At 37.3% G+C, this 22,811-nt stretch overlaps 1 protein-coding gene across 5 annotated transcripts in view; it reads right to left on the bottom strand.

Moving 5' to 3' along the window:
- Positions 1-285: 285 nt before the first annotated feature.
- The window catches only part of LOC149835162 (histone-lysine N-methyltransferase SUVR5-like), a 45,301-nt gene continuing 22,775 nt past the window's right edge, over positions 286-22,811 (bottom strand). For 4 of the 5 annotated variants that reach the window (XM_090011733.1, XM_090011732.1, XM_090011734.1 and 1 more), the window contains 7 exons: positions 1,958-4,873; positions 1,660-1,821; positions 1,473-1,589; positions 1,287-1,390; positions 1,078-1,212; positions 875-962; positions 286-772 (listed from right to left, as the gene is read on the bottom strand). In XM_090011733.1, the coding sequence (XP_089867859.1) occupies positions 665-772; positions 875-962; positions 1,078-1,212; positions 1,287-1,390; positions 1,473-1,589; positions 1,660-1,821; positions 1,958-4,873 (3,630 nt within the window). In that variant the 3' untranslated portion in view covers positions 286-664. Of the gene's footprint in view, positions 773-874; positions 963-1,077; positions 1,213-1,286; positions 1,391-1,472; positions 1,590-1,659; positions 1,822-1,957; positions 4,874-22,811 lie in introns of those variants that run through there. The other variant, XM_090011736.1, reaches the window with a different exon arrangement.

The raw sequence follows: 22,811 nt of genomic DNA, 5'->3' as shown, positions 1-22,811 counted from the left end.
TTTTCAACGTGCATAACCTGGTCAGGGAGAAGGTTCGTAAAATTATGTTTTGCTGCCTTGAGTGACACTTTTTACAGAAGCCAACAACACTACTCATAGATCTTAATATTTCATATCACCATTAGGTCCGTAATCTAGAGGAATGTGCCTCTAAAACGGAATATGGAGAAATTTAGGGTCTGATGTTCAATTTTGAACATATGAATGCGAGTTTTCCTCACTGGGTAACAAAAGGGAGAAAACAGAAGACCAGATTCTCAACTCTAAAGAAGGTTCAGCTCTTCAATGTAAGAGAAACTTGTATATTGAAGAACTTGGAATGTACATGAGTTAATGTTACAAATGAGGTGAGAGATGAGCATAATTTTTACCAGCCCAAGGGAAAAATTCATACCAAATATGGCTTAAATTATGAATAGAAGCTTTAAATGTAAAAAGCATTACCTCAGCTGGCAGTATGATAACATACATCCGCATGAATAATCTGCACTTCATTTGTTCTGGCAACCTCTGTGCAATGCAATGCCGAAACCATAGAGGTGGAAAGAAAACACTTCTATTTCCATGGTATGCATAGCTATAGGTGCCTGCAGTGGGCGTCTGGTGAAGTTCATGAGGATCACCATAAATCATGCCTAAAAAATGACCATGGTAGAACTATGCTTCAGTAGAGACGACCACGGCAGTTAGCAGCACCACAGTGGCAAGGGCATCCTCTTCCAGGTAGCAACCCGTATCGGTAGTCATAAGCTAGTTCTTCCCCTGCAGCTATCTGCTCATCAAGTTACGTTTGTTAAATATCAACCATGTCTTTCAGAGTGTGTGACTGCATGCAGATGCACACACATATAGTGTTTAAAGCATTAAAACTCACATCTCTACTGGCATATAGTCCAATATGAGCAAGCTGGCAATCCATGCTTTCCACTAGAACTTGGTAATTGACAAGGTTTGGAGAACAACTAGCAAGAAAGGAAAACAAGAACCTTTGTCAGTCCTCCAACAGTCGGCAAAAAACCAGATTGCTGGTAAATAACACCCACACTTTACACAATATGAGATAAGACAAACAGTTACCTATGATTGATAAAACGAGCAACATTACCATACTTCGTTGCATCAATAACATAAGGAACTGCACCTTCACTCGAGCCATTTTCTTCAATATGGGCATCAATGTCATAAAGATAACTACATCCTTCGCTATCATACCTAAAAATTTCAAAAGCTCAGCAGGCATACTTTTCAATTTAAATAGAAGATAATATTAATATGCAAAATCTCACCTTTCTCCCCTTTTGTTTGCATTTTGATCATCGAGAACCTCACCAAGGTACTCACACACGAATGTCCCACGGGGGATTGTCTCCCCAGCACGGACTGCCCAACCCTGTAAAACTGAGAGCATAGTTACTGCAAGTTCTCATGCAACATATAAAATGAATACATTTTTGGCAAGCAACTTCAATCACCTTGTTCTGTGTTTTGTAGACCTCCAGTTTTACTTGTACGCCCTTCTGGAGAACTCTGTTCTGACAAGACTTATCACAGCTACACAATGAATTGCACTCATAGACCAGGAACCCTTCCTATAAAAGCTCATCAGTAAAACCAACCACAAAACCATAAACTAAATGAATCACGACAGGTACCTCTTACCTCCAAAATTATCCGGCCTTTTCCATCATAAGGAAATCTACCACGCATTGACTTCCCATGAATATCAACAGCATTTTCATAGTCATTGTTGAAAAGATAGACATGATCACACATATCAGGGCAGCATGTTGCACGAGGGCAAGTGCATCCCAATTGAGAACTCTGCATGTCATAAACAGACTATGTTTTCATTCAAACTAGTTGCTTCACATCTAGTTCACATATATGCTTAAATGGGCAATTCAAAAACTAGATTAACAAAAGAAATGATAACCAAGAATACAGCACTACAATTTACCTTTGTATCGAGACCAAGGGATGGATCCAATAATCTTGTGGTAATATAAGTAAAATCCTTCCAAGGCATGGAAGGGTTAGGACCGCCACCACCATCAGTATACATGTGGAGGGAATCCATCAAGCACTCATCAACTACACAAGGCACTGGAACTGCCTCTTTCCCAAAACTCAAGTCTTCACATAAAACAATGGATTTAAGAGGTGGTTTTGGTTTGGACACAACTCTAAGTATGCAATGACTTTCATCCATCTCCCATGTTGTATCATTAGCATCTGTTAGAAGAATCTGTGAATCTGACGGTAGTGGTAGTGACTGAATGAAATTATCTGGGAGAGGCACCAGATAAACTGAATGGTCTGCAAGGGGTTTGCAACCTTTTGGGCAGATATAACCATCTTGGTGCCATTCAACTTGGATGTTCAACTCACTGCAAAGCTTGGCTGCCTTCAGATACAGCCTTTCTGGCAGAGAGCCATATTTCGCTTCCAGTGTGGCATGAAGGTTTGCTTTGCAGCATGTAGTCCGTGCAATGGCTAATATCTCAAGACTACTTGGTCGAGGTTTTGTTCTGTGAATTACAGAAAACAAGGTATTTGCTACATCTGAACAATACAATTCTATGGACTTATCATCACGTCGCCCATTAGTTTGAGCTTGTGGTCCTATTATAGATCTCTGAAAATCTGACCTGTCCATAAGCTCCTTTACACCAAACAAAGATGATTTTTGTATGTTAATTTCAAGTTTGTTCTTCAGACTGTGTTGTGAATGCTGCTCAAGGCTGTCCTTGGAAGCAGCGACATGGTTAGCTTTCTTAGGAGACAAGGGGGTGGAATTGGGGCTCATGTGTGCAGCTTGATGATGCCTGCCAAGATCCGGCAGCAGGTCAAACTTCATTCCACAAAATCGACAAAAGAATTTCCGAGCACCATCACACTCACTATTAGAATGCATCTCTGAGGCTTTCTTAAATTTCTTTGAGTACAGTTTACGACTAAATCCCATCTTTGAATGTCCATCAAAATTGCCTCGTGCACTTGAATTGAAGGATTTTTTATTCTGCTGGATATCTGGTGTACTTAGATCAGCTGAGTGCACCGCAATTACATGGAGCCATAATTGTTCAAAACTGATGAAATGATTATTACAAGTCATACAAAGAAACAGTATACTCTGTTCAACAAGTTCTCCAGCATGTCTCTCTTCCAGATGTCCAACAAGAACTTTTCTGTTAGTAAATGAGACCTTACAGATGCCACATGCATATCCTCTAAACAGCCACTGAGCTTCTTTCTTGTGGCTTTTTATCCAGTGTAGACCAAGTGATTGATCATCAGAGAAAGCCTCTGTACAAAACTTGCATCGCTTCATCTGTTCAACCAATGAATCGCTGTTATGTTCATGTGATACGGGCACAAGAGGTTGCTCCCGAACCGAGGAAAAATGTGGTGTGCAGTTTGTTTCCTTATTCTCATCAAAGCCCCAAATACTTCTGATTTTTTCTCGTTCACCGGAAACCAACTTCAGTAAGTTCTCTGATACACTACGATCACCAGAGACTTCAGATAAAATCTTTTCCATGAATCCCTCTCTAGCAGTATCTTGTTCAATACCCTCGGAAAGGCTACCTTTCATAAACTCGTAGAGAAGTTCAGAAGCTCTATACAGATGTGCTTTCTGTTTCCCTGAACTGGTTCTGTTGACAAGATCATTGAAGATCTGGGAGGATATAAACTGATCCTCACATTTAAGCCAGCTTGGTGTGTGCTTCTCACAGAAGGAAGAGTTCTGCTTTGGCTTGCGTAAACACTGATCATCATTTTTTCGACACCATCCATTGCAGCGCCGAATATCATGGCCATAACCTTTCACAGAAGTGGATGAACTAGCTAAATGATCAGAGTTCTCTACCATGAAAATATTCTGGTAAAGATTTCGGCTCCCAATGACTGATGTTGAATTTTCTTGCAAAGGGATATGATCTACTCCTACCAAGACAATTTCCCTACCAATAGCAGTTTCCAAGCCAACATTCTTATGCTTCCTCCGATGTTTTCTTCTAAGTTTATTCACAGATGAGCCTGAAGGCCCAGCAATCTGAAGAATTTCATGGTTATCATGGAGTTTATGTTTTAAGCAATAACCAGATCCATCTCGAGATCGGTGCTTGCATCTTTTCCCATTGGTGGTGGTGCCTCCACAGAGTGATAAATTTGAAGGGGATATATACTGTTTTGGCTTAGAAACATTGCCAGGAGAAAGAAAATTAAGATGCTTGGCACAATAGATGTCCCCAACATTTGCCCACCTACCACATTGTCTTCCTTTAGATTCAACAAAGGCTACACATTGCCGGTCTTTTTTCCCAGAAGAAGATACGGTGCAGAGAACCATTTGTAGATTATTGGAAGTACCTCCACTGATGGATGTAGTTGCATTTTTTACAGTCAGAGGACAGATCTCTTGGACATCTTTAACAACAAGCCCACCTGATTGGTCCACTTCATTTGCAAAGAACTCTGTCGGTATGCTTTCCTTCCCAAATGTTTCCACTTTGATCTTCTGAGCAATCAATGAATCCTTCACACAGCCACTGTCATTGGTCAGTCCAGTATAAGTTTCTCCCTTGACAGCCTGTGATTGAGGCTTATGACTGTATGATATTGGAGAGTCACGCAGTTCTCCACGACGCACTTCAAGCTTCTGTCTTTTCCTACTGACCGGAAGACCTGATCCCACTCTGTCAATGCTGTTCTTCTGATCTCCATCAATAATACTGACCGTAGGATGAGATGTAGAAAACCATTTCATAACTTCTTGCTTGCAAGTTTTCCATTCAGATCCCAAATCTGGCTGTACTGGTGCATCCCAAAGGTCAGAAACTTCATCCCAGAGTACAGAATCCATAAGTTCCTGCACAGAAAAGGCACTAAGTGAATAAAGCATTGTAAACTGTGGACCTTACAAGATAGTACTTAGTAGTATGGAAATAATGGAATATTTACAGCAGTTGGCACTGAAAGATAGAGTGCAGGATTCCTGCAGTCAAAACTGATGTCGCAAACCCAGTTATTAGATCAATCTCAATTGATTGAGGCATATTACCATGGGTTTGAGATGTTATTGTTGACTGTTGATGGTGATTACACAATTATTGGCAAAAATATTCTTTTCTATATTGAAGCTTCTTTTAGAAGTCAACCATAATGTAATTTATGGATTTTGTCAATCGAAGTGGGTTCTTAAATAATATTGGTAGCATCCACATCTTAATCACTGGGTCTTCTCTCCTTGAATTATTTACTTTTGTTCGATAACCACATAATATACTACACTGGAAAAAGAAAATCTAGCCAATTTTGACTGATATTCTTTAAATCATATTAGAAACAGATATTTTAAAATGTAGAAGATTTGACAAGGAACAGCAGTGAGAAATGCGTTATAGAAAACTACACAAATGAAACGTGCTAGTCTATGCACTTGCTTCAAACTTGAGATGTTGCAGACGAAACTTGAGGAGAAAAATACTAAAAGTGGGATGCCATCTGTGGTTCTGTACATTAGTGAGTTGGCAAGCCATTCTTCAAAAGAGTGAAAGGAGAGGAAACTACTAAAAGTGGGTTGCGTCCTGTAGATATGTATTTTAGTGAGATGGCAAGCCATTCCTCAAAAGAGTAAAAGGAAGAAGAAAATACTAAAAGAGGGTTGCCTTCTCTAGATCTGTACTTTAGTGAGAGTCAGCAAGTCATCCCTCAAAAAAGCGAATGGAAGAGGCAGTAACAAGGTATTCAACATAGAGGACAGAAAGGGATTAACCAACGCTATGGGAAGATCAAGAGTAGGGCTGTCAACAGGTCAGGCCACCAGACCCAGGTGGGTACAGACACAGGTCCAACTTTGGGTTGCTGGTTCTGCGCCTGATCTGGGTCTGACTGGACCTAGCATAGGCAGAACCAAAGCCAAATCAGATATAGATAGCACAAGACAGAACAGGTGAAACTTTATTTTTTCTTTAAAAATTTACAGCGAAAAATGGAGAACCTTATTCAAAACAGCCAGACCCAGGTCTGGTATGAAATTTCATAAACCATTCCTCGGATCCATATACTACTCGAACCCTGAGGGTCTGAGGACTCTGACCTGAATATCTAATCAAACATGTCTCATTATGTCTGACCCAGTCCTATTGGGTCAGAATAGTCAGATAGGCCTAGTCAAATACATGAATAGTAGACTACAACAAAACAATGGTGCAGCACATTATAACCTCCATTAGCACCCTCAAGGTGTAGCTGCAAGGAAAAATTATAAGGGAAGAGCAGAATGCACTTAACCAATTCCTGCATCCATTATTAAAGTTGTATATATATATATATATATATATATATATATATATAAGCTGGGGTTAGGCAGATCCCCACCAGTTATTATTCACCGTACCACTGGAGTTTTGAACCTGCAACGTCCCATCACAGGGAGACGTGCACTGACGCTCCTACCAACCAAGCAGAGCCCCCCATTTGTATGTATGTATAGGTGTATATACACCTATATAATATGTATGTATGTATATATCAGTCACCTGTATCATTAAAGGTAATTTCCCGGTGAGGGTATTTCTCAGAGATTTTCAAAAGTTGATAAATTTCAGGAATATCTCGGGAGTTTAAAATTTTGAAAAAAATATAAATAACAACAAAAAAGCTAAGAAAATAATAAGTTTTGCATTATTTTCTTCCAAAAATATAAAGAAATATGTTTTAAAGGTTTTAAAATATAAAAGAAACAAAAACATAGGAAATGCAATCTTAAAAAAAAGAAATTTTCTCAAAAAATATCACGATATTATCGGCTACCTTGAAATAGCCGATAATATTGCAATATTTTAAAAATATCGGTGACAGTGGTATATATATATATATATATATATATATATATATATATATATATTCTATATTATTGTAATAGGTAAACTCATTAGGGGCATTTTTGTCATGTCACTTTTATGTTGTAGGTTGTACCCATTAGGGGCACCTTAGTCTTTTTATTTTTCTGTTTGTCATTTTATTTTCAGCTAAAGGCAATTTAGTCAATAGCCCTAAGAGCCATTGCGACGCTCCCAACTTTGTGTCTCCTCTTGTCAATATAAAGGGGATTACTCCCCTTCTTGTATTGTGCTTGTCTCAAGCATTTTTATGTGAAATATATTTTTTATTTTTATGTGTTGTTCTTGCCCATTAGTGGCTTTGTGGATTTGATTCTTGTATTGACCCATAAGTGGTCCTTTGCTTGTGCACACTATTGCATGTTTGTAAGCCCATAAGAGGCATCCTTTTGTGCACTTTTTCATTTCATTACATGATATCTAAGCCCTTGGATCTTAGAACTTGAGGATTCAAGACCTTGATCATGTGGAAGGATCATGCGCTTGTGTGAAAGCATCTTGGTGGAGCCTTCATCAACTTCTTTCTTCCACTATTCTTTCGCTTTTTCTCCAGGATGGCCGACAAAGAGGTTGTCATTGTTGTTCCCATCAAATTTGATGGTAGCAACTATAATATGTGGGTCACAGCTATAAAAATAAACTTAATGGGTAAGGAATTGTGACAATACGTTGATGGTTCCCTCCCGGAACCTCAACCTATTCTTACAAAAACTACCATAAGAGAAGATGGAGAATCTAAAGAGGAAACTCTCAAAGGAGTTGAGAGAGAAAAGGCATTGTTGGAATACAAAAAAAACCTATAAAGAATGAGAAGCCATGCCAAGGTCGTTTCCCTTTTTATGGAGAGCATGCATGAAGAACCATGCTCCAACAATCTTGAATTTGAGAGGGCGGACAAAGCTTGGGAGTTTGTTAGACAAACTTATACCCAAAAAGATGTGCTCACAAATGCGATCTAAGAAATCAAATCCACAATTGCAAGCAAGGCGACAATTCATCCCACTCATTTTGTTTCTTATGATTCCTTTTCTGCTACTTATCAAGTCTTCTTAACCATAATTCAATCCTATCAATCCTATTATGAACCATAATCTTATGTTGAAGTTGTTTTAGAGCCTGAGTAGTAGAACTGAGAGCAAGTCAAACTGCCAGATGGAAAAAATGTGGTTAGATGCAAATTGGTGTATAAGATTAAGACTATAGTTGATGGTTCAAAAGAAATATATAAAGCTCGACTTATGGCGAAGGGTGATAGTTAGCAATATGGGATACATTTTGTTGAGACTTTTGTCCATGTTGCTCGTATGACTAATATCAGGACCTTGTTTGCAGTTGCAGCTATTAGAAGTTGAGACTTGTGGCAGCTAAATGTTAAAACTTAAAAATGCCTTTCTCAATGGTGATGTGGAAGAGGAAATATATATGGAGTTACCCCAAAGAGTGTTTGATAAGGAGGGAAGAGTGAATATTGAAGAGAGCTTTGTATGGTTTGAAACAAGATCCAAGACCTTGGTTTGACAAATTCAGTGTTGCAATTATGTAATTGGGCTTCAAACAAAGCTTTCATGATCCAACACTATTTGTGGCTTCGTCTACTCATGGGCAATGTATACTTTTGTTGTATGTAGATGGAAAAGTCATGATTGAGAATGTGAAATCTTCGTTGACAAAAAGCTTTGAAATGAAAAACTTGGGCAAGCTAAAATATTTTTTGGGACTAAAGGTTGCATACTCTTAGAGAGGTCATTTGTTGACTCAACATGAGTATGATATACTTGACCATCTCTAAGCTAGATATTAATTTTGTTGTGCATGTAGCGGTTCAAATCATGAGTTCCCCTAGATCATCTCACTTGGTTGTTGTACTGAGAATTATTAGATATATTAAGAGCATAATGCATTATGCACTATTCTTTTCTACTTCATCTGCATTAGAGTTGATGGCATATTGTGACTTTGACTTTGGGAGGGTATCTCAAGATCGACATTCTACCACTGGATTTTGCATATTTCTGGGAGACTCCTTGATATCGTGGAAGAGCAAAAAGCAGAAGAGATTTGCTCTGACCACAAGAATGTGCTATGATCCAAGTCACAGTTGAGATTAGTTGGTTAAGATGGTTGTTACAAGATATAGGAGTTGCTATTGAAAAGGCTACCTTGTATTGTGACAATCATAGTGTTATTTATATAACAAAAATCCAGACTTTTACGAGAGAACTAAGTACAATGAGATAGATTGTCACTTCACTGCTAGAGCCTACTTGGAAGGAATCATATCATTGTCATACATTGGGTTTGCTAGGCAGTTAGTAGATTCTCTCATCAAGAGCTTACCCTTGAAAGCATTCTGGCCATTCCTCTTCAAAGTTGGAATGATTGTGTTCTTATCATCTCAAGTTTGAGGGAGAGTGTTAAGGAATGTCATATTACATCTATATGTACTACCCTCATTTTTGTGTATATATGTTTATTATTGAGGGAAATTTTTGTAACATAACATTGGGAGCTTTAGTCAACTATTTTTGTCATCTTGTGTAGCAAAGGGGGACGTCTCCTATATGTTGTATTTCCCCATTCTTTTGAGCTAAAGAAGTTTTCTATCTTCTTCCCTATTATTGCCTCTTTTTCTCTTGAGCCTCTCTTCTTTGAGTTTGATAACATGAGAAAATGTCTCATACCAATCCATGTTACTTTTCTTTTAGTTCTACCACCTAGCAACCAATATTCTCTTAAACCACTGTAGTTTTAAAAAATCTATTTGCATCTAATACGGCATTTCTCACCAACATTATCAAAGTTTCCATGTGGACATTATCCACGAGAAAGGGTGCTTCACAAAAGCATGATTGCAATATACATGCTTAGATACTTCCAAGGAAACATGGTGCAAAGAAATCTTTTAGTAAGTTTCTTTATTTCTTTTTCAAGATTAAAGTTTTCCACAAGAAAGCAAAGAGAAGAAAATATATTTACTTATGAAATAAGTGTTAAAAATTGTAAATATATATTTACATATATATATATATATATATTATTGTGTATATTTATTTATATAAATATATTTTTCTTGTGACTAGGTTAGAATAGTTAGGTTAGTTTTCATTTTTTTTTGTCTTTATTGAACTAGTCAACACTTGTTGACTAGTCAACAGAGCCATTGGACCCTCCCAACGACTCTCTTGGACCCTCTCATGTTTGTGTATACATAGGGGTTGAAACCCCTCTCAAGTGTAATGCTTCTTCCATGAAGGTTATCAATAAAATATTATTTATTTTACTTCTCGCCTTGCCCCTTGTGTGGGTTTTGTGAGAAAGCCCATTTGTGGCTTTTTGGTGTGTTTTGTGAGTGAGCCCATTTGAGGCTTTTTGTGTTCACTTTAGCATTGTAGTGGATCATGTTGGTGGCTTCTGTTTTCTTTACATGGTATAAGCACTTGACTCTTGAGGATTGCATATTACCTCGTTTTTCATGCCCATAAGAGAAAGAAAGAATTTCTTGGTGATTCAAGTGCTCGTGTGTTCGTGGTGGTGGTGCTCATACTACTACTCTCTCCTTTTTCACTTACTATTATTTTTTTCTTCTTTTTCTCTCAACTTTGTAAGGATAGATGATGACAATGAGAAAGTCACCATCGTACCCATGAAACTCAATGATACTAATTTCGTAATGTGGTCTTCAATAATGAAGCACCACGTATGGGAAAAAGGATTGTGGAGATTAATTGATGGTTCTGATCCGAAGCCTAAACTAGTCCTCACAGAGGTAGAGAATGGAAAAAGGTGCCTCTTGCTGATGGGGAGAAGACTAAGGCTCTAGCTACTTATGAAAAAAGTGAAAAGAATGGAGAATGAGGCACTCCAAGATCATGTCTTGGTTAATCAATAACATTGATATTACAAAATGCTCTAATCTCGCAAAATTTTAGCATGCTAACAAAGCTTGGGAATGTTAGAGCAGCAAGGTGTACGAGCGTGTGAAAATATCTCAAAAGAGATAATGTGCATAAAAAGCACAACCACCACAAAGGGAAATGTGCACAAAGGCACAAGAACACTTAGAACAAGATGTACCCAAGGTACAAAAAGAGAACACAAATGCAAAAATATAAAGAATTTTATTGAACAATGGAGAACAATGCTCCAAGCATTGAATGACATTTAAGAAGGGGGTTCACCCTTATTTATAAGAAGAGAGAACCTTGGAGGGGCTCCCACTAGACGTTGGAGCCCCTCCAACGGTTAGAAATCTAACCGTTGGAGGGGTCCAACGTCTAGTTTGGACCCCCTCCAAGTTGACTTAGTCAACAAAGAAAAAGGAAGAAAGAAAAAGAAAAAGAAAAGGAAAAAAGAAAAGGAAAGAAAAAAGAAAAAAAGAAAATTACAAACATATACACTAATGTGGATATGCATAAAAAGAGAAAAAGACAAAAATACCCCTAGGGGTTTACATGAAGTGAAAATAATATATATATATATATATATATATATATATATATATATATATATATATATATAACGATAGATACATATACATATATATATATATGTGTGTACAATAAAACGAGATACAATTTAACACCCTCCCTCAAACTTAGGGCGCAATGACCGAGAGTTTGCCGAGAAGAAAGTTGAATCTTGGTGAGCAAAGCGCTTTGGTGAAGAAGATGCCAACTGATATTCTGAGGTGACGTAAGGAAGATCTATAACTTTTTGCAAATATGCTTCTCTAACGTAGTGACAGTCCATCTCAATATGCTTTGTGCGTTCATGAAACGTGTGATTTTTAGCAATGTAGATTACACTTATTATCACAACATAACTTTGTGGGTCCTTGGACTTGAATCCCTATGTCTTGTAGTAGTTGATGAATCCACACAATTTTCATGGTTGTTGAGGTCATGGATCGATATTCTGCTTTTGTGGACAATAGAGACACCTTTTGTTGTTTCTTGCATCTTCATGAGATCAGGGATTCACCTAAAAAAATGCAGAAACTTGTAGTGGAGTGACGATTATTTGGGTCACCTGCCCAATGCAATTAAATTTAACTCAGAAGATGAGGAAAGAAAAACTCCCTTGTTTAAAGTTTTTCTTATATATCTGACAATGCATAGAACGACGCCCATATGGACGGATGTAAGGACATGCTAGAATTGACTTGCAGTGTGCACGACATGTGAGATGTTTGGCCTTGTGATGCTAAGGTACATTAGGGACCCCACTAGTTGTCGGTAGGGAGTGGGATCCTCCAAAAGTGTCTCATCATCGACCTTCATTTTTTATCCCACCATTTCAGGGGTCTCACAGATTTTATCATCAGTAATACCTGATCTGTCAAGAATCTCACATGCAAGTTTAGTTTGAGACAAAAAATAGCCTCTATGAGAGTAGGCTACCTCGATACCAAGAAAGTATATTAGATATCCCAAGTCTGACATTTCAAACATTTCTTTTAAAGTGTTTTTAATACTTTTGATGCCCTTTATGTCACTACCTGTTATCAACATATCGTCAACATACAACAGTAAAATCATAATACCTGCATCAGACTTTTTGACAAACAGAGCAGTGTCAGTGTAACATGATGTAAAACCATCTTGAACCATTACTTCATTAAATCGATCATATCAAGCATTAGGAGCTTGTTTTAAACCATAGAGCGCTTTTTGCAAGCGAAGAACTTTTCCCTTTGGCACGACCATGCCAGGAGGAGCATTCATGTAAACTTCTTCATTAAGGTCCCCAATTAAAAAAGCATTTTTAACATCCATTTGGTAAATGTTCTATTTTTTAATATATGCAATGGTGATCAAACATCTTATAGTGATCATCCGTGCAACAGGGGCAAAGGTTTCTTCGTAATCAATGTCGTATTCTTGACTATATCCTTTTGCGACAAGGCGGACTTTATATCTTTCAAGAGTGCCATCACTCTTGGTTTTGACTTTAAAAACCCATCTACATCCTATTGTTTTCTTTCCTTTTGGAAGATATTGAAAGACCCAAGTTTTGGCTTTGTTGAGGGCTCTAAGTTCGTTGTCCATGGCATCCCTCCACTCTATCATTTCCTTAGCTTCTTCAAAAATTTTAGGTTCTTGATACGAGTGAATGGCACTACGACATGCCTTATGTTTTGGAGAAAAAGACTCATAGGATATAAATCTAGAAGGAATTTTCCTAGATCTTTCAATTCTTCAAGAATGGTTGGAAGGTTTACTAAGGTCACTATATTTCTCTATCGCACTTTTAAAAGTACTTTTATCTCTATGTGTATAGGTAATTGGTTCAACAATCATTTTTTCTTCATGTTGGATGGGTTGGAGAATACTTTCACTTATATCCTCATTCTCATTCAATTCATCATTGCTAAAAAAGTCCTCATTTCTAGATAATAGTTCAAACAAGAAAGAGTAATTGGCATTATCTTCATGAGTTTTGTGTTCTTCAAAACCACTCATGTTTTCTAAAAAGGTTATGTTTCTTGAAACATATAGCTTATCATTTTTAATATCATAACACCTAAAACCTTTTTGTGTTTCCGAATATCCTAAAAACGCACAAAGAATAGCTTTAGGAGATAGTTTATCATTCTTGTCGGCGAAGACAAAATATTTACAGCAAAAAATTCTTAACCTATTATAATCGAGCTCTTTTTTATACAAGGTTTCATATGGAGATATTTGATTCAAATTTTTGGATGGAAGGTGGTTTATGAGGTAAACTGATGCAAGAGCCGTTTCGGCCCAAAATCTTTTTGGAATTTTTTGAGAAATAAGCAAAGTCCTTGTAGTTTCTATTATATGTCTATATTTTCGTTCAGCTAACCTATTTTGTTGAGGTGTTTTGGGGCAAGACCTTTGATGAACAATCCCATTATTTTCAATATAACTTTTGAAATCATTTGAGAGATATTCTCCCCCGGAATCGGTTCTAAGAATTTATAATTTACTATTGAATTGATTTTGTATCATATGAAAGACCTTAAAAGTAGAGAAGACCTCATGTTTATGTTTGAGAAAGTATATCCAACTATATCTTGAGAAATCATCAACATAAATAACATAATACGAAAACCCTCCCTTAGACACTACGGGTGCCAGTCCCCAAACATCCGAATGCACAATTTCAAAAGGCTTAGTTGAAAACATGGTTCTTTATCCAAAAGGTAAGCTTCTCATTTTACCAAGAATACAATCATCACAATTGAAGTTGTCTTTACATAAAGTTTTAGCAAAATGTAAATAAGAAAGCTTGACAATATTTGGATGCCCAAGGCATTTGTGCCAAACTTTTATATCTTTATGTTGGGCAACATTACAAAAAGAGGGTTTTGAAATTTGAAGAAATTCCATAAGATAAAGATCTCCCTTCCTAGAGCCTTCCCCAATCAACTTCCCGGACCGGTGATCCTGTATCCAATATTTATTTGATGAGAATTTAATATCACACCCATGATCCGATAGTTGAGAGACGGAAAGCAAATTTAAATTTAGTTTTGAGATAAATCAAATTTAGGAATAAAAAAACCTTGTCTTTCAAAATCACCAATTCCTTTTAGTTCAAGAGAAGCCCCATCCGCAGTAGATACAAAAGAGGGTGACAAATTTTTTGAGTATTTAAAAAGTGCAAAAACATTTGGAGTCATATGAAAGGATGCACCCGAGTCTAAGAGCCAAAGAGTCTTACCGAGAGAAGAGAAGGTGGTCATGGCGACTCCGAAAACGGATCCCTTGAGGAGAGGTTGAAGAACTTCCATGATTTGATTTAGAGACAAAGTAGCATTGTTGGAAGTTGATGGTCCTTCCTCCTTGGTTGGTTGAAAAGTTGTAGACATAGCCACCATCTTTTTCCATTTAAGGCATACCGGTTTAATGTGTCCTGGTTCTTTGCAAAAGTAGCATATGATTTTACTATAATCTCTTCTTCCATAATGCCCACCATTTTCTCTTCCTTCTTGATTTTTGTTGAAATGAGGGGGTTTATAAGTTTTAACATTATTCCCCGGTCTTGAGACGGCATAAGCACCCTCATCATTAGAGGGAACGACCAACACACTTAGATTGGTTTTATTCATCCCCAATCTAGTTTCTTCTCCACTTAGTTTGATAAGCACATCTTCCAACGGAGGAGAAAAGAAAGATGACAAGAGGGAGGATCTAGTTTGTTAGAACTCGGGTCTAAGCCCATTTAAAAAGTTGAAAAAATGATCCTCTTATAATTGTTTGGCCCTCAATTCAATAGCCTCTCCACTCCATTCAGGTTCTTGGAAAGCAAGTTCATCCCAAATAGTGGATAGCTCGGCAAAATATTCTCTAACGGACATTTCTCCTTGTTGAAGGGTTAAAGCCTTCTTTTGGAGATAGTATTTATGAGACAAATCTCTTGAAGGAAATTCTTTCAAGATACTCTCATACTTGAAAGGCTTTTTTGAACTTCAAAATATTGACATTTATTTTCATTTCAACGGAAGAAAAGAACCATGAAAGAATTTTGTAGTTCTTCGTCTCCCATACTTCATGCTTTTTGTTGTATTCTTCAAAACTATGTCATAGGGATTCGCCAAGACAGGTGCCACACCCGCGTCGACGCGACGCAGGTGCGCGTGCGGGTGCGGCACCCGATGCAGTCAACCCAACCCTGGGTGCGGTCAATGCACCCAGGGTCATTTTGGTCCATTTTTTGGATTAAAAAAAATTGCTTTGGAAAATAAAAAAAAGAGACCCTTGCTTTAAATTCATTTAAAATGCATTGAACAACATTATTTTCAAGTGAATAAATTCTCATTAAACTCTCTCTCTCATTTAATAGTAATAAAAAATCCTCTCATCCACCAAAAACATAAAACGAGTTTCTCAACAAGGCAACTTTGGAAAGTGTTGATAATAGAAAATGGTTTCCTAAAATCTATCTTGGAAATTAAAAGCTTTCATTGAGAATAGGAAAGGTCTCCTAAAGTCCAACGTGTAAATTAAACCCATATTTTGAAGTTTTAAATGATTTTATTTAGATTCTTTGAAATTAAAAGCTTTCATTGAGAATAGGAAAGGTCTCCTAAAGTCTAACGTGTAAATTAAACCCATATTTTGAAGTTTTAAATGATTTTATTTAGAAGTTTCAATTTTGAACCCCCTTCTATATATATATATACATATATTTTTCCGCACCCCCGCACCCAAGGTTTTTGAAAGTGCCGCACCCCCGCACCCGCACCCATGTGACATAGCTTAAAAGGCTTTTTCTCTCTCTTCACCATCAAGAACTTTGATTTCACCCCTCTCAATAATGGTGATCTTAGGTTCAGGTTCGGGTTCGGGAATGGTTCCTTTGACGTATCCCCAAAGACCTTTCCCCTTAATGTGAGTCTCCATATTCCCGGCCCAAACATGGTAGTTGGAGTCATTTAATTTAAAACCAAGTGAAAAATGACTCTTTTTCACCCATTAGAGAAGGAAGAGTGGAGAAAAAATACTTACCACTAAGGGTCCTTCAAATCTTACTTGGCATAAAAAACTTCCAAAATATTGAAGGAAGAGAAGCCCCCCACACCTTTCACCAAGACACCAAAGGCACGCTTTTTAAGGCTGTTGCGACAGTTCATGGAGCACTCAGGAACCGAGGCAGAGAGAGAGAGGAAAAATCGTTATTTTATTAGGGCTACTATCCTCTAGTTTAAATAGAGGTTAGCCTAAAGAGAAATTACATATGGGTCCCTCATTTGTATATTAAATATCAAAAAGGAACTTTTTAAGAATAAAACATAATTCAGACGACTAATCTTAACACTCCCCCTCAAGCTGGAGCATAGATATCAATCATGCTCAGCTTGTCACAACAATGAGAGAAACTAGGCCTCGTTGGTGCCTTGGTAAAAACATCAGCTACTTGATCTTCAGAAGATACATGATCTGTGCAAATATAACCAGCCTGAACCAAGTCACGTACATAGTGGCAGTCAGCTTCAATATGTTTAGTCCTTTTATGAAAAACTGGATTGTTTGCAATATATGTAGCAGCCCTATTGTCACACACCATCAACATAGGTAGGGATACTTTCACCTGAAGGTCGATCAAAACTGATTTTACCCACATAATCTTAGTTGCAGTCTGAGCCATAGCTCGGTATTCCGATTCAACACTCGACCTGGCTACAACAGTTTGTTTCTTACTCCTCCGAGCAACGAGATTTCCTCCCACAAAAACACAGAATCCAGTTGTTGACTTTCTATCTTCAATAGACCCCGCATAATTTGCGTCAGTGTAAGCAACAACGTCCAAGGAGAAATTTTGTTTAAACAACAGTCCTTTACCAAGAGATGACTTTAAGTACCTGAGAACTTGTTAAAATGTATACTCAAAGACATTATTGTAAGTATAAATACATATACTTATATACATAGAGATACGTATACATATAACATATGTATACGTATCTCTATATATAAGTATATATATTTATACATTTTTCCCTTTTTACCCGAAAAGGGTATTTTAGTCCTTTTACATTTTGCGCATATTCCATTTGGAATATGCTGTAATTTTTCCTTTATTTTTAAATTTCTTTTATTTTTTATTTTTCCTTTTTGTATTTACAAAAAGGTGCATTGGGGGTCTCCCCAATAGAGTCATTGGGAGCTCCCCAACGACTCCTTTGGGGAGCCCCCTTGCACCTCTCCTTTCTTGTATAAATAGGGGTGTTCCCCCTTGTTGTAAGATGAGCTTGAGAGTCTCAAGCATTTGCTTTTATTTATGAAATACATGCATTATTGCATGTTTATTATTTATACGCTTTTTGCGTATTTTGTTCAAGTGTTGTGAGAGTGCTTTTGTGCACTTCTTTTATAAAGTATTTGTGTTTGTATGAGTATTGTCTCTTCGTAGACAATTTTACATGGTATCAAAGCTCGGTTGGTGATTGAAGATCGTGGGATCCTCTTTTGTTCGAGTGCCTCGAAAATCATGCCTTCGGATCTTGAGAGATTGAAGTGGTGGATCTTGCTTCTCAAATATTTTAGAAGGATCTTGTGCAAAGTAGAAGTTGAAACATTGTATTGGTACGTCTTTTTTCTCCTTCTCTTTACTCCTTAATGGGTGAAAAAGAGTCTCACTTCGCTCTTGGCTTCAAATTGAATGGGTCCAACTACCATATTTGGGTCGGGAACATGGAGGCTCACATAAAAGGTAAAGGATTATGGGGTTATGTGCAAGGTACAATTCCGGAACCGGAACCCAAAATAACCGTGATGGACGGAAATGAAATCAAGATTCTTGAGGGAGAGGAAAGGATCAAAGCTCTTGAAGAATACTCCAAGAAGCACGACGATTGAGAAATGAAGAACTTCAAGATTCTTTCTTGGTTCTTCGCATCCGTCGAAACAAAGATTAATGCCAACATTATCAAGTTCAAGAAAGCATCGGAAGCTTGGCATTATCTCGAGAAAATGTATACATCAAGAGATCTATCCCATAAGTATTACCTTCAAAAGAAGGCCCTCTCCCTTACTCAAGGTGAAATGTCCATTAGGGAATATTATGCCGACCTCTCCTCCATTTGGGATGAGCTTTCTATGCTTGAACCAAAATGGAGTGGAGAGACAATTGAACTCCGCTACAAGCAACTTGAAGAAGATCGGTTCTTCAACTTTTTGAATGGGTTGAGACCGGAATTTGAGCAAATAAGGTCATCACTTCTATCCTCTTTTTCTCCTCCCTCTCTTGAAGATGTTCTCACCAAATTAAGTGGTGAGGAGACTCGCATGAGTTTATGTAAACAAGGATCAAGTGTTCTTATGGTTCCTTGTAATCATGAAGAAAACAATGAGGTTAATGCCGTATCAAGACCCGGAAATAATGTAAAGACCTATCGTCCTCCTTATTTTAAATTCCAAAATCAAGGAGGAGATGGTGGACAAAGAGGAAAGAGGGACTATAGCAAGACTATATGTCATTTTTGTAAAGAACCGGGGCATATCAAGCCCGTATGTCCCAAATGGAAGAAGCTTCTCGCTATGGCCACCACCGGTGCACCACAAAAGGAAGAGGCATCATCAAGTGGGTCACTCTCGTTGAACCAAATAATTGAAGCCCTTCAACCTCTTCTCAAAGGAGCTACATCCGGTGCCACCGTGTCTACTTCTTCCATTCCAGGTAAAGTCTCTTGGCTTTTGGACTCAGGTGCATCTTTTCATATGTCCCCAAACATGTTTTCACTTTCCGATTATTCAAAAAATGTTTCTCCATCCTTTGTTTCCACTGCGGATGGAACCTCTCTTGAAATTAAAGGAATAGGTAATTTTGAAACTCAAGATTTTTTTATTCCTAAAATTAGATTTATACCTAAACTTAACTTAAATCTTCTCTCTGTTTCTCAACTCTCGGACCATGGTTGTGATATTAAATTTTCATGTGATAAATGTTTAATACAGGATCGCCTGTCCGGGAAATTGATTGGGGAAGGCTTTAGAAAAGGCGATTTATACTATATGGAATCTCTTCAAGTTCCAAAATCTTTTTGTAATGTTGCCCGAAACAAAGATATAAATGTGTGGCACAAAAGACTTGGTCATCCTAATATCACCAAGTTATCTTATTTACATTTTGCAAATGATCTATGTAAAAGTTCTTTTTCTTGTAATGATTGTATTCTCGGAAAAATGCAAAGTTTACCTTTTGAGCAAAGAACTATGTTCTCATCAAAACCCTTTGAAATTGTTCATTCCGATGTTTGGGGACCCGCACCTGTAGTCTCAAAAGGAGGCTTTTCTTATTATGTTATTTTTGTGGATGATTTCTCTAGATATTCATGGATCTTTTTTCTTAAATTCAAACATGAAGTCTTTTCGTGCTTTAGAACCTTTCATTCAATGATCAAAAATCAATTTAATAGTAACATAAAGATTTTTAGAAGCGATTCTGGAGGAGAATATTTCTCCAACCAATTTAAAATATATCTTGAAGATCAAGGAATCATTCACCAAAGATCTTGTCCTAAAACCCCTCAACAGAATGGGTTGGCCGAAAGAAAACATAGGCATATCATTGAGACCACTAGAACCCTTCTTATTTCCCAAAACATCCCTAAAAATTGTTGGGCTGAAGCAGCTCTTGCTTCTGTTTATCTGATAAATCGCTTGCCTTCTAGAATATTAGGGAAAATATCTCCTTTTGAGATTTTATATAAACTCGAACCGGATTATAATAGGTTACGAGTCTTCGGGTGTAAGTGTTTCATACTTACGGATAAGAATGACAAACTCTCTCCCAAGGCTATTCCCTGCGCTTTTCTTGGATATTCTGAAACTCAAAAAGGATTTTGATGCTATGATCTTCGAAAAGATAAGTTATATGTCTCTAGAAATGTAACCTTTTTGGAAAATGAAAGTGGATTTGAAAAAATTGTTTCTCAACAAGAAAATTTTGATTATTCCTTCCTTTTTGACTTATTGTCTAGTAATGATGATACATCTAGTGATGATGATGTATCATTAAACCATGATGAGAACATTGAGAGTAATGTCGAAGAGCATGACCAACAAGAAGGCAGGATTGCAAGTGATCCTATAACATACTCTCGTAGAAACCAAGACACCTTTAGAAGTGCTATTGATCAATATAATGAACTTGTTTCTGTTCTCGATCACCGAAGATCGGAGAGGAATAGGAGACCTCCCACTCGTTTTGTCTCCTTTGATTCCTTCTCACCCCGATATAGGGCTTGTCTTAGTGCCATTCACTCTTATTTTGAACCAAGACATTTTGAAGAAGCAAAAGAATGTATAGAATGGCAAGAAGCTATGCAGAATAAACTTAATGCTCTTAAAAGGGCTTAAACTTGGGATTTCCAAACTCTACCCATAGGAAAGAAAACTATAGGCTATCGATGGGTTTTTAATACTATATGTTGATGACATGTTAATTACAGGTGATGATGTTCAAGGAGTCAAGGGTATTAAGTCCGTCTTGACTTCAAAATTTGAGATGTCAGACTTGGGATTTCTGACATATTTTCTTGGAATTGAGGTTGCCTATTCGCAACGTGGTTATTTTTTATCTCAGTCTAAGCTTGCTTGTGACAGATCAGGAATTTCTGATGACAAAGTATGTGAAACCCCTGAAGTTGTGGGAGCAAAAATGAAGATTGACGACGGTGTTCCTCTAATCGATCCTACTCCTTACAGACAGTTGGTACGTTCTTTAATGTATCTCAACATTACTCGACCCGATTTGTCTCATGCTATACACATCGCTAGCCAGTTTCAGCATGCTCCTACAACCGTTCATATGAGTGTTGTGCTTCGCATCATCAGATATTTGAAGGGAACGGTGAATAAGGGAGTATTCCTATCCTCTTCTTCTGAATTAAAATTGCTTGCTTATACTGACTCAGATTGGGGAGGTGACCCTAGTAACCGTCACTCCACCACTGGTTTTTGTATTTTCTTAGGAGAATCTTTGATCTCATGGCGATGTAAAAAGCAACAGAAGGTCTCCTTATCATCCACTGAAGCCGAATACAGAGCCATGGCATCTACCACCATGGAAATAGTATGGATTCAACGTCTTTTGGAAGATATGGGAGTAGTTGTCAAAGAACCAACAAAGCTTTGCTGTGACAATAAAAGTGCAATCTATATTGCCAAGAACCACACATTTCACGAGCGAACAAAGCATATAGAGATGGACAACCATTATGTCAGGGAAGAATACTTGAAGAAGGTCATTGATCTACCATACGTGACGTCTGAGTATCAACTTGCGGACTTTTTCACAAAAGCTCTTTGTTCGCCTAGATTTCATTTCCTTCTTGACAAACTTGTGGTTATCACACCGTAAGTTTGAGGGGGGGTGTTAAAATGTATACTCAAAGACATTATTGTAAGTATAAATATATATACTTATATACATAGAGATACGTATACATATAACATATGTATACGTATCTCTATATATAAGTATATATATTTATACATTTTTCCCTTTTTACCCGAATAGGGTATTTTAGTCCTTTTACATTTTGCACATATTCCATTTGAAATATGCTGTAATTTTTCCTTTATTTTTAAATTTCTTTTATTTTTTATTTTTCCTTTTTGTATTTACAAAAAGGTGCATTGGGGGTCTCCCCAAACGACTCCTTTGGGGAGCCCCCTTGCACCTCTCCTTTCTTGTATAAATAGGGGTGTTCCCCCTTGTTGTAAGATGAGCTTGAGAGTCTCAAGCATTTGCTTTTATTTATGAAATACATGCATTATTGCATGTTTATTATTTATACGCTTTTTGCGTATTTTGTTCAAGTGTTGTGAGAGTGCTTTCATGCACTTCTTTTATAAAGTATTTGTGTTTGTATGAGTATTGTCTCTTCGTAGACAATTTTACAGAACCATCATAGCTGCATCCCAGTGAACTTTGGTAGGCTTATCCATGAATTGACTGATTTTACTCACGGCTAATGAAATATCAGGTCTAGTAACAGTCACATATAACAACTTACCCACCAAGGATCTAAAACTGGCACTATCCACATATTCAGACTTCTCATCGAACATATGAGTTTTGGGATCCATCGGAATGTTAGCTGGCTTCGCTCCTAGCATTCCAGTCTCTTTTAATAAATCCAACACATACTTTTTTTGTGACAAAACTAAGCCCTCTTTGTTTCTTGCAACCTCGATACCTAGAAAATATCGGAGGGAACCAAGATCTTTAGTAACAAAATGTTTCTGAAGATGATCCTTTGTTGCAGAAATATCTTGAGCACTGCTCCCTGTCAATATGATGTCATCGACATATACCACCATGACCACAATTCCAGAACTAGTTTTCTTGATGAACAAGGAGTGGTCTGAAGCTGACCTGACAAAACCAAAATCTGATATTACCTCAAATAATTTGTGAAACCATGCC

This window comes from Nuphar pumila, chromosome 6 (assembly GCF_984573655.1).
Source record: "Nuphar pumila chromosome 6, dmNupPumi1.hap1.1, whole genome shotgun sequence".
Taxonomy (NCBI): domain Eukaryota; kingdom Viridiplantae; phylum Streptophyta; class Magnoliopsida; order Nymphaeales; family Nymphaeaceae; genus Nuphar; species Nuphar pumila.
The sequence above is the reverse complement of the archived record's forward strand: the minus strand, read 5'-3'. Positions and strand labels throughout refer to the sequence as shown.